This window comes from Perissodus microlepis, chromosome 11 (assembly GCF_051167445.1).
Source record: "Perissodus microlepis isolate ML-2025 ecotype Zambia chromosome 11, ASM5116744v1, whole genome shotgun sequence".
NCBI classification, from domain to species: domain Eukaryota; kingdom Metazoa; phylum Chordata; class Actinopteri; order Cichliformes; family Cichlidae; genus Perissodus; species Perissodus microlepis.
Genome location: NC_140471.1, coordinates 35,497,197 through 35,514,308, shown reverse-complemented (window position 1 = coordinate 35,514,308; position 17,112 = coordinate 35,497,197). Strand labels below are relative to the sequence as shown.

The following is a 17,112-nucleotide window of genomic DNA, read 5'->3' as shown; positions in this document are numbered from 1 at the left end:
CGAGGTTGAGGACGCCGTCATCTACTCGACAGTAACCAGCTGAGGCAGAAGCCGCCTCTCACTCACAGCCACAGAACCAGATGAAACACACAGACGACAGGAGGAGCTGCAGGAAGCTCCGATCTGTTTGCTGCAGCTCCAGTCTGACTTTCATGCAGCAGCATGTCGATTATTGTGGCTGAACTACTGAAAACCTTAAAAGTCTACATAAAATAAAAAAAATAAAGATTTGCCTTCGATGCAAGCTAAAAACACACATTGAACCTGTTTTGTATTTATTGTAAAACAAAACTTTTAAAATCTTCTAAAGCAGGGGTGTTGAACTCCAGGCCTCGAGGGCCGGTGTCCTGCAGGTTTTAGATCTCATCCTGGGTTAACACACCTGAATCACATGATTAGTTCATTATCAGGCCTCTAGAGGACTTCAAGACATGTTGAGGAGGTCATTTAGCCGTTTGTATCAGCTGTATTGGATCAAGGACACATCTAAAACCTGTAGGACACCGGCCCTCGAGGCCTGGAGTCTGACGCCTGTGTTCTAAAGTGAATTAAAACTATGAGGAAACAAGAGCAATGACTTTATGTCTGAAACATCTTTGTGTTGCAGAGCTGTACATGCTGTAATGGAAAATTTCTCCCATTTAAAGTGTTTAAGAGCTCATGCGTTTGCTTAGTTGTGACACCGTAATGGAAACTTTCACTGAACAGTCTAAAGCTAGATGGAAGTATTTCAGGCTCAGTAGTTGAAGAAAACAAGCCGCTTTGCAGGTGCTGATAAGGCCAAGGGCACAAAACAGCAAACCCAGGTTTCATAGCGAGCCGCGTGATGTGTGATATGATGAGTTTGTGACTAAAGATTAAAGACTAAAGATTGAATTTGAATTCTGAATTTGACCGTGCCTGCGGACTTTGTTAATTTCCTCGACAACGCACATACAGTAGTGCTCCTTTAAACCAAATGATGCAATGACATGTTCAACATGGGACTACAACCATTATTCAGACTAGTGTTAGCTCAGCATTCCTGGTGTTATCTTAGCAAGCTCAGTTTGTTTTGGTAAGTGTGTTTGGTAAAAGCATAAAAATGAATACTGGTTTAGACATGGCCCAGGATAATCTACACAGAAAACAGTAATGCTGTTTGGGATGAACATCCTGCTTCATGTTTTCTAAGAATAAATAAATAACTGTATTTATCTGACCTCCTGCTGTGATTGGTGAATGCCTGCTGAGTTTTCCAGGGTGCTAACATGACCCCACCCTGAGTTTTGCTAGTGGTACTGAAGATAAGTACTTGTTCGTCTCTACGGATTACTTCTCTGGATCGAAAAATAAAACATTTTATAAATCCTTTTACTTTGAAATGCGTTTTTACAAAAGACTTCATTTGATAGCTACTTCCGGTGTGAGAGGTCACCATCCGGGGTGAAGATGGCGGCGCCCGATGAGTTGTTTTGCTGGGAAGGAGACTGGGGTTTGCCGTCGGTCAGTACCGACTGTCTGGTGGTTCTGGTGAGTGTCCGCTCACACCGGGCCCGGTCCCGGCTCTGTGCCCGGGCGGGTTCACGCTCAGGGGCGCGGGCCGGCTCTGTGCTAACGGCTGCTAATGCTAACGCCTCAGTAAGCGTGCGTTAGCGAGGTTTCATCATAAAACTGCCGGCTGCACGGAGCGTGATCGATTACTCACGTAAACGGTAAAGTGATGGCTCCACAACCAGACTGCAATAAACCGACTTTAGGCGTAAACGGAGTTTTTCTTTCATTTGTTCTCAAAATAATTAAGCTTGATGTCCATGTGGCTCAGCTGGAGTGGAAACGGGAAGTTTTCTGACCGATCAGCGGTAACATAATAACAATATTCAACGAGTCTGATTGGCATGGTTCCTCTCGGCTCCTGTAGAGGTGGACGGATCGATCCAAGTATCGATAGTGTCGATACTAAAGCTGGTATTGGTATCGGCTCGATAGTAGTGCGATAGGATCGATACTTTGTTTCTATCTGCTAAGTTCAATGTAAGTAGATCTCATAAATCATAGCACACTGCTTTCTTGTACATCATCTGCCTTTATGAGTTAAAAGTATTGGTATCAGCAGTACTGGCTCTTTATTTACTCGGCATCTACATTTGCAGTATCACACAGCACTAGCTCGCCGTGGAGCTTTGGAAGGTGGGAATGCTCCACGTTCAGTCTGGAGCTGATCTGATTAAAACATTTCTTGAAGCAGTGCTTCTGGTTGATGTGCAGGAAAGTCTGACTCCATGGAGGACTTTGGATTTTGTGTGTTGGGTCTTTTCCTTCTGTGGTGTTTTGAATGACAGCAGGGTCTGTTTTGTGCTGTATGACAGTGAGTTTTAGAGCGCAGTGATGAGCAGAAGAAACGGCAGATCTTTCTATCGTTCCGTTTGGAGTTGTGCCTGTGTGCTGACTGAAGTCAGATCTCTGGCTCACATCCTCATGAAGAAGGATGATGGTGGAAACCGGCTCTTTTCAGTGCCGGCTTTAGTGACTCCAGCTCACCTGTAGGAAGTGAAGTACAGCTCAGATGAAAAAAGCTTCTGGTGATGATTAATTCAGTAAAAATCTTTCTCATTCATACCCTCAAAATTAGATTATGATATTTCATTTGCAGTAATTATATTTCTGATGCTATGGACAAAAATGATGGATAAAAATTTCCCGGCTCAGTGGTGATGTTTATACATATGTGGGTAACACCACCAGCTCCTCATATCTCACAGTTGCTCCCTTTTTTGATACTAAATCACCATCAGAGGCCGACGTGGCTTTTGTCCCAGGATCGTCTCGCTGTTGCGTGTCCTAGGGAACTTGAGCACAAGGCGTTGCTGCAGCACTAACAGATATTTTGATATCACATAAAAATTTATTGTGGATGATCTGGCATGACACAGCTGTACAAGTCCCTAAATGTACTATTTCTTCAGTCAGCAGAGCAGTGTTGTTACAGGCCTACCAGGACCTGCTGTGATTTTGCCCCAGTGGGCATGTCTCACCCTCCTGCTTTGGTCCTGAGCCCAGAGAGGGAGGCGAGAGCTGCAGTGCTGTGTGCCATGGTTCCTGCAGTGTGACTGTTTACTCGTCCTCAGTGGACGGGAGGAAGAACTGCCTGTTATTTTAAGCTTTCTACTGTTATCTAATGTATTTTTTTATTACACACTGTATTCAGAGTCCAGATGTAATAATCCATCCATCTGTTTTCTTTGCCTTTAATTAATAATATAATATTAATAAATTAATTCTAAATCTGTCTCTTACCAATAAATAGTCATTGACCTGTAGTTCCTTATATGACCACCAGATGGCACCAGAGATTCTTTTATCGACACGTTCGTCAGACAGCCTCAGTATTATGTTTCTCAGAATTCAGTTTTACATCAGTCTAGTGGTTCAAATGTGTTTTTAAAAGTGCTTTAAGTCGCTGTGTGTATTAAGCTGCACTTTGTGCTGCTGGTGTAAGGGCGAGGACAGCTGGTGATGTAACAGGGAAGCATTGGCTGTTTCATGGACTGTGTCCCTGAAAGGTTTTATCTTCTGAATTGAGAAACACCCAAAAGTCTCCATAATTCCATCTGGACACGCCTCAGTTCCTCACAAAGGAGGCGCTCAGGAGGAGTCCTGGTCAGAAGCTGGAACCGTCCCCCTCTGAGCTCCTCCCACCTGACCAGCTCCTTACCCTGTGTCCTGATGGTGTAGGCATTCACCAGCAGACGCAAACAGTCACACTGCTGAGCTGAGTCTGAGCAAAAAACTAAACTTATGGACAGTGCAAAAATGTCTTCTTGCCTTTTTGTAGACATATTTTCTTTTCTTATGTTTTATAATCAGCAGCACTGTGTGCAGCACTGTGTGCAGCATTGTGTGCAGCACTGTGTGCAGCATTGTGTGCAGCACTGTGTGCAGCAGTGTGCTGCTGCTAATGCACTTGCACTTATCTTAATTTTAAACAGCAGAACTGCGTCATCCACAAAGGCAAAGAAACGAGCCTGTTCTGTAGGAGCAGAGCTGTGACTTTCTACCGTCCTATAAAAGCAGCTTCCCTCATCATTCATTCAGTTCATGCTTAAAAACGGGGGACTTGTCCTTTAAGTGGAGGCATTAGGTGTAGTTAAAGACTCGCGACCACCCAGAATGCTTTGTGGCTGCAGAGTTTCCATTACTGCCGTGGTCCAGAGACTCTGGTGACAGTGTGGGTACGATGATCCCCGCCTGCAGACCGCGCTGAGGGCCTCAGAGCTCTGCTGAGTGATTAAAGCTGATTGAAACATGTTTGTGTTGGACTGAAATCACACAGCAGAGCAGCAGTGCATGCTGGGTAATGACGGGCTCCTCAGCAGCGGTTGGAAAACACTAATGTGTCACTGCTGCTGTTTTTCCAAACCACCGGAGAAATGTGAATCCACTACTGCACTTTACACTCAATCAGAGCTTTCTTGGTTTTCTTATTGTGGTCTCAGCAGATAGGAGGCGGAGCTTCAGCTGTCCACACAGGTGAAGTGAAAGACTTTCAGCACTTCATCGTGACAAATGATGTCTTCCTGTTGGACGGAAGCAGCGCGATGATGTGTGTTTTCTTTTAAGCGTCTCTCAGTCGGAGTTGTTATCTTAGCGTCCAGCTGTGACCCCGGCGCTCGCAGCCTGTTCTTAACCGAGGTCGTGAACAGGATGCATTTATTCAGATTAAACACATTTATCACCATGAGGATTATATTTTTTATTTGTGATGTCTTTTTACTCACATTCAGCTTCTATCTGTTCATTTGTGAGATGCAGTGTTATGAATCGTTTGGTTTTACTGGGAGTTAGGGCTGCCACGATTAGTCGACTAGTCACGATTACGTCGACTATCAGAATCGTCGACGACTGATTTAATAGTCGACGCGCCGTTTGAAGCTTTGTAAGATCACAAAAGATGCAGGAATAAGTAGTAGGATTTAAGAGTGTAATAACGGACTGAAACAGAAGATGGCAGCACTGCATGTACAAGGATGCCAGCTGCCGTTAAACCCCGAAGAAGAAGAAGCTGTGTCCCAGCCCAGCTCAGTTTCCAACAACGGTGGCAGCTGGTTAGTTTTAATATTACTCTTATTATTCTTTCTGGGTCACAAAATAAACGTTTAACATATTTTCAGGCGAGAATGTAGCTGTGTAAACCTCAAATATCTGCTCAGTTTATCAAGACACCACATATTTTCAAAAGCGCTCCGACGTTTTCGGAGACGTCTGTTACCCACTAGCTCGATAGCTAGCCGGGGGCACGGCTCACTAGAGCCGTGAGAACACCGGACTCCCGGCAAATCGTTTTCAAACCCACCGCCGTCTTTCGCTACTCAGGTTAAACATGATATATAAGTCACTTAGATAACTTAAAAATGTTATTGTTTGGCTTTTTTTTTAGTATTTTATTTGTTCCTGAGTAAATCGGTTTGGCTGAGATTAAAGTTATAGTTTTTACACAGCTGAATAAACGTCAAGCAGACAGCTGATTATCAGAAGTGTGAATATACTCCGGTGTCCTGTTATATTTTAGATAGCAAGGACTTTATTAAATTTCACAGAAACAATCTGCAGATTTCATTAAACTTTAATAAACTATCATCTTGTCTTTATTTTTAGTTAGCACATACCTGAAACACTTAAAGCTGTAAGCTAATGATAGTTATATAAGAGCAGATGATGCTGGTGCAATAAGCTGTATGTTGTACGTCCAATGGATGATGATCTGATTAGTCGACTAATCGCAAAAATAATCGGTGACTAGTCGACTATCAAAATAATCGTTTGTGGCAGCCCTACTGGGAGTCATGAGGAATCTTTCCCTTTGTTTCTACATTTAACTGTTTAGCAGAGAAGTGGACGACACACTTCTGTTTTCAGCACATCCAGCGTGTCCATCGCGCCTGTAAAGTGACTGTGCAGCCTGTAATGTGTTACTGAGATCAGCTCACGCTCTGCCACAGCTGCGTGGAACAAACAGCTCCACTTTCATCATACTCTGACTTCACTGCTGCACATTTATGGGGAAATTCTTCCTCATTTTTTCTGGTTGTAAAAGCAGAACGAGGCTCTCGACTCTGAGCGAAGCTTTTATTCTTTCTTTCCAGAAGAATTGAGTCACCTCCAGCTTTTACTGTAAGAGCAGTCGGTCCCAATCCCCCGCTGCTCATTACTAATTATCCTCTGACCGTTACAGTAGTTTATTTTAAATTGCAGGCAATTGACAAAAGACAGAAAACATTAAAAAACATTGTGTCATGTTACATTTTGGTTATTTTCAATCATAACTGCATATTTTTGAGGCAAAACACTCCAGGAAAACATGAACTTCTATGAACACAAATGCACTAATAACGATCACCAATATACTCGGGGAAATATTGATCCGTTTCTTGTATCCAGCATTACGCTCCTCTTGTTTTTCACAGCTTCCCAACTTTTTATAAACCTTTTAAAATTATTCATATTCAGGGAATCCAGCTTCCAAGTTTGGCCACGCCCACCTTTAGAGGAATGTGTGGGCATAGTAATTCAAAAAATCTCCGTGTGAGCGGGACCTCGTTATAAAGTTGTTATTGTTTCTGTCTGGCAGAAATAATTGGGTCAGTGATTTTCTGACTGAAGAGAGGAACAGAGAGGCTTCAGGAAGCTTTCAGGTGTTTGTCTTACAGCAGCTCTTTGAGCCTCGGGTCAGCAGGTCTCCGGATAATGAGCGTCCTTGTCCTCGGTGACTGACGGTTCTCTCAGTCTGCAGCTTTGTTTTCAGAGGTTTTCTGGTCCGAACTCTGGAAAGTCTGATCTGATCGTAACATCGGGGCTGTAGTTTCTGCTGAACGAGTCCTTGAACTCGTCTGAGTTTCCCGTGAAGACATCATGTCAGTGTGGTCTGAGTGGGTTTGCTCAGGCTGCCTGCTTGGCTCCACACATGGAAATGTTGCTCAGTCCAACACTGCGGTTCAGACTGAAATGTCTCAACAACCGTCGGATGGATTGTGATGAAATCAGGTCCAGACGGTCTGTTTCCTGGATGCTTTTCTTCTGAAAGGTCCATCAGCAGGTCAGCGCTCCCACAGGCACAAAGAAGGAAGCAAAACTAAACACCAGGGTAAACAATAAATGACGTTTGTTTAGAGTGTGGAGCGTAAAATGCAGATTCTGGACTCCTGAAAGTTCACTTTCATTCATCTGGGGTTATTTTTGCCGTGGTCATAGGGGGTCGTCCTTTGTTGCGGGCCTTTACAATACAGAGCAGCTTGACTGTTGTTGTGAGTTGGTGCTGTATAAAAAAAAAAGTTTGAATTGTGTTTCTCATGTGTTGTCGTGTTTTCTTCTTTTTTTTTCAGGCCTACGCCCAGTTCGCTGGAGCTCCTCTCAAACTTCGAAAGATCTCCAACCCCTGGAGGAGTCCCAGCGGTGAGGCGGCTCCGCTGCAGACACACGAAGAAGAAACTCTGACTTGTTGAAAGCGCTTATTGATTTTTGTTTTTCCTGTCTTCAGGTTCTCTTCCTGCTCTGAGGACCAATCAGAAAGAAACTCTGTCCCGACCCTCTGACATCATCATCCACCTCAGAAAACAGGTGAAACCTCGTTCTCAGGGTTACGGTCCGACAGAAGAAACAAACGTCTTTAACATTCAAATGTTCTGTTGGATATTGGAGAATGAAATCATCACTCTCAGGATTGATGGAAAACAAAAGCAGAGCTGCGAGGAATAAAACTCTGATTGCCACTTGTTGTTTCTGCAGTCAAAACTTTTCCCTTTGCTGTGTGTGTGTGTGTGTGTGTGTGTGTGCGCACGCGCCGGTTGGAAAAACTCATTAAACAACAGGAAGCTGCAGCCAGAGACACATTCCAGCTGATAATTCTGTTAAACCTCAGCAGGAGAAAGAAGGTAGAAAGAAATCCGAGCAGCGCTGCGAGGTGGACCTCTGTCTTTATACAGTGTGGATGGAGAAGGAGCTTTTTCAGGCACTTTAATAATAATAATAATAATGGATTGGATTTATATAGCGCTTTTCAAGGCACCCAAAGCGCTTTACAATACCACTATTCATTCACTCTCACATTCACACACTGGTGGAGGCAGCTACAGGTGTAGCCACAGCTGCCCTGGGGCAGACTGACAGAGGCGAGGCTGCCATATCGCACCATCGGCCCCTCTGGCCATCACCAGTAGGCGGCAGGTGAAGTGTCTTGCCCAAGGACACAACAACCGAGACTGTCCGAGCCGGGGCTCGAACCGGCAACCTTCCGATTACAAGACGAACTCCCAACTCTTGAGCCACGATCGAACACCGACCTGGACACGTTATCATAAATATTTCACAGTCGTGCACGTGAAGGGTGGTGTGCATTACTCAGACTTCAGCCTGCAGGGGTTTGATATGCTTTCTGATCACATGTTGTCATGATTGTTAGTGTGGGTGTGTCTCTGCACCTGCTCACTGGAATAAAATGAGCTAAAACTGCTGTCGAGCTTCCAGGTTTGCTTCAGCGTCGTGCGGCCTGCTGTTAAAGCAGCATCGTAAGCCCAAACTGGAAGCGCGTCTTTGACATTTGCTCTTGAATATCTTTGAGGAAGAAACTCTCAAACCCAGTGATAACAGCAGTTTCTGGCCCACACCCCCCTCGCTGAGGAGCTCGGCCTTCGTTCAGCAGCTGGAACACATTACCCAGCATGCTCGGTGCCTTCTCTATGTGGTAAGTTGTTCAGAAACCACAGCGACAGGAAAGCTGTTGAAGAAGCTCGGAGGAGAAAACTGCTGGAAGGAAAAAAAACGTCAGCCCTTCAGCTCCTCTTTCTTTACAGAACTTGTTGCCGTTTTGCATCTTTTTGTGGTGTTCTTGCCCCTCGGGGCCCCGCTCGTGTACGAGGAGGACCTGTTAAGTGTTCTCTTAGTGCTGCGTGCACTCAGCTGTTTATCAGAGCGGCTCATTGAGCGTGAATTCAGCAGCAGCTCGTTCTGGTTTCCCTGCTGCTGCCACTGTATGCAGCTGCTTGTGCTAATGAGGAAACATGGAAGCGGTTCAAACCGCAGAGACGGCAGCAGCCTGTAAACCCTCCAACACACACTAAAACAAACACCTTCAGCTCCGCTCGAGCCGTTCCTGCAGACGACCGAAGCGTCAGAAACTGAACTTGACTCTAAGAGCAGCTGAAACTCTCACATTTTGTTTGCTGTTGTTCAAATAAAGCTGGAACTGTAATCCGTTTACAGCTTCTTGTAAAACTGACACATAATGCAAATGAATTTTGCACTGATATTCCTGCTAACATGGAGCACGCTCCCGTTCCCAGCTCTCATTCCTTCAAACAGCATCTTAACTGCAGTATTGTGCGTGTCCGAAAGCCTGCTGCTACCCCAGTCCTTCCAGTACTCCCAGTGACTCGGTAGCTTTTAGAACCACCTTCAGCAGGAATCATCTTGTGCATGGCTTCATCAGTGTCTCACATTGTTGTGGAGCATCTCTTCTTCATGACGTAGCTTCAGTTCATGGAGGTTCAGGGAGGCAGTAGATAATATGGGACAACGAGGACGCTAAGATGTGATGTGGTAAATAAATTCAGACTGTGCAGCCAGTTCTTGTTTTTTAAAGTCGTTGAACATTTATGCACAAATCACTGACAAAAACAAATTGTGTTTAGAAACGGCTGCAGTGAGCTCCTTTTCCTTTCATTGGAGTATCATTAACTTGCTCCACTCTTTGTTCCTGTTTTATCAACGTTTAATCCTGACGTACTTTTTTTTTTTTTTCCTTCCCAGAAGTTCAATGCAGACTACGACCTGTCGGCCAAGGAAGGCGCCGACAGCCTGGCCTTCATCTCACTGATGGAGGAAAAACTCATGCCGGCTCTGGTGAGACGAGTTTCTTTGCTAACGAACCGAGAGTGCGTTTCTCCTGAGCTCGTCCCTGAATCTCTGGATCAATCCTCTTTAGATTTACGCTTTCTGGATCGAGCCGAAGAACTACGTGGACGTGACTCGGCGCTGGTACGCCGAGCACATGCCGTTCCCCCTGAACTTCTTCCTGCCGGGACGAATGCAGCGGCAACAGCTGGAGAAACTGCGACTGCTGCGAGGAGACGAGAGGCTGGAGGCCGGAGAGGAGCTGGAGAAGGAGGTGAGCGCTCGGAGGGGGAGGAGGTCAGAAGAGATCGACCCTCCGTGAATCGGCTCTGATTTACCAGCTTCAGAATAAAACAGCTGATCAAGATGATCAAGATGCCATACTGTGAAGTCATTCTTTAATATTTTATAGGCAGTAAATTCATCTTCGATACATACGTAAAGCCTGTTATCTAATCCAACTTGTGCATTTCTTTCTTCCCTTCCTCTGATTGATCTGCCTCGCTCTCTTTTTCCCAACTTCCTTCCTTTCTCAATAAATCCCAGCCTTCTCTTTGTCCTTGTGTTTATAAAAGAAGTAAACAAATTTCCCCTGAATTGAAACTCCAGCATGAGAATAAAAAGTGAGGTCACCGTGTATGTGGAGCGTCCACCAGACCCCCCGCTTTTGTGAAGGAAACACTGACTTTCAGCCGGCTGCAGTGACACCAGAACATGCAGAAGCTCCGTGGTTTTCCACTTCAGACGCAGATATCGTTTCCATGTGTTCGGGCTGTTGAAGTGGTTGGAACGAATCTAGACTGAAAGGAAAACTTTTTGTCAGCGGAGCTTTCTGTTGGAAAAGTGCACATGCAGAACAACCGGTCTGCTTTGGACAAAGGTCAGAGGGCACGCCGCGTTCAGGGGAAGGTAGTTAAAAAGCAATTTGTTCCTGTCAGCGCGGAAACCTTCAGAGTTGACTTTTCAGGAATGAACGATCGCCGAAGCGGCCTATTTTCCAGGGTTGTTTCCTCTGAGTTTGACTCCCCTTCAGGTCGTAACCAAGATAAAGACGTCACGGTGGATGGTTTATAGAGACGTAGTCTGGCTAGGCAAGCAGAAACCAGTGAGGCTGGAATTTTGAGTATGTACAGAAAGGGGAATAGAGATGCCGGGAAGCAGAGTGAACTAGAGGGAAAAAGTCAGTCATGGAGCCTGAGGGTGATAACATCAGTTGGTCTGATGGTTCATCCAAGAAGAGGATCTGGACAACATCTGAATCACAGTTTGGCACAAAGTGTCCTGTGGATATTTGTGATCCCAGGAGAAATATGAAGAAGGAATGGTGGCGTTTCAGGCCTGTAACTGATTTTTAAACCACAGTACCGCTTCACGATGATTGTTGTGGGTGTAGACTATCAGATGGTAACTGAAAGCCTCCAGGGCTTCTCTCTTTGCTTCACACATGCATTCATGCAGACACAAATTAAAATTCGCCTCCACTGCTGAAATCCCACGCATGTGGGCGGTTTCTAGCCACATGAGTAAAACATGTTTAAGTGGAAGAGCGGTGCCCGTTTTGCCCACTGTGTTCAAGGCGGCAGAGCAGCGTGGCAGCTGTATTTATAATGGATTCAATCAAAGTTTGAGAAAGTCTCATTTTATTGGAAGTTACGCATTACATCGACGTGGTCATCTGCATGAACCGGCCCTTTAAATGTCCAGAGTACCCGATACAAATGGAAACTCTGGGCCAAAAACATGCCTCAAGTCCAACAGAAATAATATTAACATCCAGATAATTCAATTTTTAATTTGATGTCACGCTCATTAAAATACTGACTGGTTAAAATATGAATGTACTGCCGAGTGTTTCCGTCATCTGGAGGGAAACCGTAGAAGGACTGCCTGAAATGTTGCACAGAGTCGACGTTTTTTGTGGTCGGGACTGATGAAGTCTGAGGTGTGTTTGGATGCTCCAGAAAAGTGAGTTCGTCAGACAGTTTTCCCCTGGAGACTATAAACACGTCAGACTTTGGTGAACATTTGGCTGTACCTGAGGCTATAACGCTCATGTTTGAGAAGCCCTTTCTAAATGACCGTACCAAAGACGGTTTGGTATAACCTGACCTCAGCAGTCAGTCGCAGGAGTTTCTAAGGCATGAAGAAAGGAATTTATGTGCTCTCTTTGGAGGTGTCCAGTGGAGATATTAACAGCTCTCAGTGGTCGTAAAAGGCATCACACCGTGCAGACTTTCAGCACAGGAGTTGGACACGGACCTTTGGCCTTGGCCATGTTAGTTCCTTGCTTTAGCTTTCACAGTTAAATTTATAGTGGCCCTTGGCTTTTTAATGCTTGGTTTCAATAGCACTAAGTCAGAGGAGCTGGTAATGGAACAGCTGTGTACACAGTGAGAGGAGGAACAATGAACTGCAGGAAATTTACTCCAGACAAGGAGGACCAAGGTCACAAGCATGACATCCAGGCAGCTCGAGACTCCATTGTAGCCTTGGCAGATTTAAGGTTAAAGGTTGGGAATCGGGGGCAAGTACTCGAGACTTTAGAACTGAAGCTTCTCGGATGAGAGGTGAAACGTCTTCAAGCAACTTAAAGAAGTCCAGACACTTTTCTTTCCAAGCTCCTTAGACTACTCGAGACTTTCCATCTTGTGAAGTCTGGTGGGACAAAGGGCCACATATGAACACACCTCTGGGTATCCTAAAGGCCTCTCTTCTACCGTCCAAGTACCAGGAACAGAAAAAGCCCCAAAAGCTCCAGCACGAGACAACAAAACTGGCCCGGAGTTTTTTTGTTTTCAGCTTTTTAGCAGGACCAGAATTCCTGCACCTTTTGAGCCTTTTTTACAGATATTGTTGATCTATAAACTGAAGCTTCTGGCTGTGACCCAGTTTTGTCTTTCTGTGTCTGTCTTGTGGTTTTTAGTTGTACCGAGATGCTGCCGAGTGCATGAACCTGCTGTCCCAGCGACTCGGCTCTCACAAATTCTTCTTTGGAGACTCGTAAGTTCATCCACACGTTAACTGAACGTGAAAACACGAAGTTGGCTTTTCTCACAGGTAGCACACTTGTATTACTCTGGGGAAACTTTGAAGATAGTCATTAAGTTAAAAGCTTTTCTAGAGGTGTTTCAGGCACCTCCACCCAGGAGGAGACCCGGGGCCGCTGGAGGGTTCGGGAGAAGGAGGTCAAATATACGTTAGACAATAGATTGATTGCTATCATTTTGAAAAACACTTATGTATCATGTTAACTGTGGTAAAAACTCTTGTAGACACCCTGTGTTCATGCAAGTCTGTCCTCCTTATGTACCTTACTGCACTGCATACAGTGATGTACACAGTAATTGTCACTGGGAGTTGCAGTGGTGACACCAGATTATTGGACTTTGACCCTAATAAGCTTTTCTCCCTGCAGGCCTTCCTCTCTCGATGCCTATGTGTTTGGTCACCTGGCGCCCATCCTGAAGTGCAAACTGCCCAATGGGAAACTACAACAGCATCTGAAGTCTCTCGACAACCTGACCAACTTCTGCACCAACATCCTGCAGCTCTACTTCCCCAAAGACGGCCGAGGTGAGGCACACAACAGTCCGAGAGCAGACTTCTCGAGTCCAGGACGAGGCTGGACGCCGTCCCGCTCACTTCAGGACGTTTTAATCTTCTGACAAATTGTTTGCAGACTTTAAAGTCAAACTCTGAGAGTGAGATGTTTGAAACCATTAATAAGAGAAGTAACAACAGTTCAAGTTCAAGCCCGTCAGCATTTTTTGCCTCTGAGATGTTTTGGAATCGTTTATCCGTCTGAGATTGATGTGACATCGTGTAAACCGTCACTCTAAACAGATTGTCTCATTTTAGTCTGAAACGTGCAAATGTTTTCTGCTGTTTGACTTCTGCCATCACTAATGAGGAACAAAGATGACATCAGGCACACATGTTGGGGGAAATGTGGAAAGACATTTTTGTAACACTTAGGGGAAAAAGGGATGCTTATCGGAGCGCTGTCACAAAGACGATGTTTGTTTTATTGGAGAGATTTTTGTTGTTGGTGCCTTTTAGAAAGTTTTGGTTGTGAACTTGACACCGTCTGAAACGCTCCCAGCTCGCTTTCATTTCAGCACACAGAGTATTTCCAGTAGTCGGAGTCTTGTGAGTGGACCGTTTCCTGCTGTGTGAGCGAGGACACCAGTGGAAAAGTTCCCAGTTCAATTCAGATTTAATTATAAAGCACCAGTTCACCACAACAGTCCTGCCTTCTGCTCTAAAGTAAAGAGACTACAGCATCAACCCACAAATCTGTGACGCAGCACTTTACTACTACTTTACTTTTTTAGTTACAATGTTTCACTTGAAAGAACAACTTTTAAAAGCCCACTCACATGTTCTAAGAGCATGGGGTCAAGGGTCAGGGTGCTTGTCATTGCTGATGGTTCAGCTTTAAACCTAATAGCCACAAACCCTGTGACGTGAAGGATCCTGAGAGCTTTTGAATTGTAGCTCGTGTTAATGCAACCTGCAGCGGTTCGGCTTCGTCTTATACTTCAGTAATGTGACATTGACACGTTGTTGTGGTTGACATTTTGTTTATTGCTCCTGGAAACTTTGACGTCAACACATTAGTGTTTAAACTGGTGCTCGAAGCGCGCCGGGCTCTCTGGAGCTGCTGAATGATCACAGCTCAGGAAAGAAATGAAGCGCTTCGCCTCTTCGATAGGAAGACGAGAAGCAAAGTTTTCCACAGGAATTCTCGTTTCCAACTGCTGCGGTGATTTCCTTATGTGTCCTGTGGGAATCTCTGCATTGATACGACAGCAGACCCGGTCCGCACACTCGTATTTCCACCCCAACCGAGGCAGAAAAAGTCAGAATGTGCATGATGAGCCAAAATGGCACCAAAGTGCACCAGCAGCTGTGATGTAGTGTTTCACGCTGCGGTTAGCGAAGCCACCGTGAGCGAGCAGAAACCGCCTAGAGTAGAAACACAGTAGAAACACGGCTGACATTCTCCCCGTTGTTGTTTTTTGGTTCAGAGAGCTTCAGTCAGAAGACTTCCCCCCACTCTGAAGGCGGAGACTTCGACCACGTTCCCAACAAGCGGAGGAAGCAGTTCCTGTCTGCTCTGGTGGCTCTGGGCGCCATGCTGAGCTACGCCCTCCTGACAGGCATGGTGTCAATCCAGCACGCCCATCACGAGGCGCTGGAGGAGCCGCCGGACCTGCAAGACATCGGCTCCCATCACGACCACGAGGACGAAGGAGACGGCTGAGGACGACGGGCAGAGGCCGCCGTGGGACTTCGCGGACAGCAGTGAAAATGTTCAGGATAAGATCCAGGTGCAGTTAGACAAAGTTAGGGTCCATCTGACCAAACAGGAAGTGTGAAGTTTATCAAATGAAAAAATAATTTATCGACACAAACGAGCCTCTGTGGACAGGAAGTGGAGTTTGGTGCTGGTGTATGTACAGAAATGAATTAAAGGAAAAGTGGAGCCACATGGTTTTGTTTAGTTTTCATGTGTTCTGTTCTATTTTTAACATAATATGAAGCAAAAGGAGAAGAAATGTTGACAGCGTTCACTACTGATGCATCTTTGTTCTGAACATGTTTCAGCGTAATTTTCATGTGACGACAACAAAAGAGAATAAAGCTTTAAATGCAGACGGATGGCTCCGTACCCATGGAGGATTCAAACAAAGCTTATTTGGGTTCATTTGTTGTTTTGTGGCTTAAATGATTTTTTTCTCCATATAATCAAAGTCACCAGCAGCTGCCTTCACTTCATCTGTGGAAGTTATCAGCGAATGACAGAGGGGAGGTGCACAGAAGCAGAAGAGTGCCTAAACCAGCAAATATAACAACAAATCGTTACCAGTTGTTATTCATGCTGGAATTCTACCGGCTTTCAAACTGGAGTTTCATTGATTTTGGTCCAAATTACCACATTTCCAGCGTGGCAACGTTCCAGTCACCAACTACTACTTTTTCTTCTGGTTGCTCGCTGTAGGGGGCGCCACAGCAGATCATCTGCCTCCATCTCCTCCTATCCCGGCATCCTCCTCTGTCATGCCTCTGCATGTCCTCCTTCATCCATGCTCTTCTCCTCCTGCCTCAAAGCTCCATCCCCGCCTCCCTCCTCTGCACGCGCTCATTTCTAATCCCGTCCATCCCGCTCATGAACATCTGGATATCTTCAGTTCGGCCTCCGCCGTCTCCAAACGATACATCACAGCAGGTCTTGCCTCCATCTTTAAACTTTCACACTTCCTGCTATCCTGTCACAATAAACGGCACCCGTCTCCACCCACTCCTCTTCACCTCTCTTGTGTGCTGTTTGTTGCTTTGGAGCCCAGGTATTTAAACTCCTCTGTCTCTCCTTCCGTGTTCACCTTTCCACCTGCTTCTGTCTCAGTCACACACATGGATTCGTTCCCAAATCCGAACCCGAGCTTCACCGTCTTGGTTCCACGACAGCACAGCGACTCTTCCGCTCATTTCCATGACCTCTGATGGAGTTTGTTATCTCCAACAGCAATTTAAGGTCTTATTTAATACGTGATGTTTATTTGATCAAGTATGCTACCTTCTCGCTTCTGTTCAAATCTTCTGAGCCAATCAGAATAAAGTTTCCAGACAGGTTGAAACTGGGGGAGCTGCGTCACAGTGCGCTGTAAGATAAATAAGGATTATTGTTTGAGCTGTTAATCATGCTAAGCCACTCTACTAGTTTAGGAATGAAAACATGTTGCTGAAAATGAGAAGTAAGAATCATCTGGACTCTGACTGAAACGAGAGGTCACGCGAGGTGATTTTACCGTAAACTGGACAATGAAACAACAGCAGACAACATCCACATGTCAGGATAATAGAAATGAATGTTTTTGACCCACCCCTCCGCCCCGAGACTCCACCCATCCTGACCGGGTCTGGACCCCGGGGACGTACAGCTGCACATGACGCCACCTCGCAGGAATCCTGGCCTGGCTTCTGTTCGCCCGCTGCGTGCTGTTAACGTGAGTGCCCCCCCCCTCCTGCTCTGCTGGGCTTAATGAGCTGATCTGGAAGCAGTTTGAGGAGCTGGATTCTTTCTCCAGACGCAGTTAAGACAGAATTACAAACTCTGTGTGACACTTTTTCACTCCTCACACACTTCTGCTTCAGACTGAGGAGGCAAAAAGGAGCCGGAGGTCTGGAGGTGGAGAGGTGGCGTTTCCTTCCTCCCCTCACCTGCTGTTAAACACGAGTTTCCAT

At 45.6% G+C, this 17,112-nt stretch overlaps 1 protein-coding gene across 1 annotated transcript; it reads left to right on the top strand.

The window, feature by feature from the left end:
• Positions 1 to 1,386: 1,386 nt before the first annotated feature.
• On the top strand, positions 1,387 to 15,564 carry mtx1a (metaxin 1a). Its single transcript, XM_084944476.1, has 8 exons — positions 1,387 to 1,512; positions 7,359 to 7,428; positions 7,514 to 7,593; positions 9,781 to 9,873; positions 9,956 to 10,138; positions 12,788 to 12,864; positions 13,280 to 13,437; positions 14,895 to 15,564. Exons 1-8 carry the CDS (start codon positions 1,432 to 1,434, stop codon positions 15,128 to 15,130), a joined length of 978 nt encoding a protein of 325 aa, XP_084800602.1. The 5' UTR covers positions 1,387 to 1,431; the 3' UTR covers positions 15,131 to 15,564.
• The last annotated feature ends 1,548 nt before the right edge of the window (positions 15,565 to 17,112 follow it).

Coding starts and splice junctions, on each gene's coding strand:
- mtx1a (XM_084944476.1), top strand. CDS start 1,432: ATGGCGGCGCCCGATGAGTTGTTTTGCTGGGAAGGAGACTGGGGTTTG. Junction 7,429..7,513: donor CCCCTGGAGGAGTCCCAGCG/GTGAGGCGGCTC, acceptor TCCTGTCTTCAG/GTTCTCTTCCTGCTCTGAGG. Junction 9,874..9,955: donor AAAAACTCATGCCGGCTCTG/GTGAGACGAGTT, acceptor AATCCTCTTTAG/ATTTACGCTTTCTGGATCGA.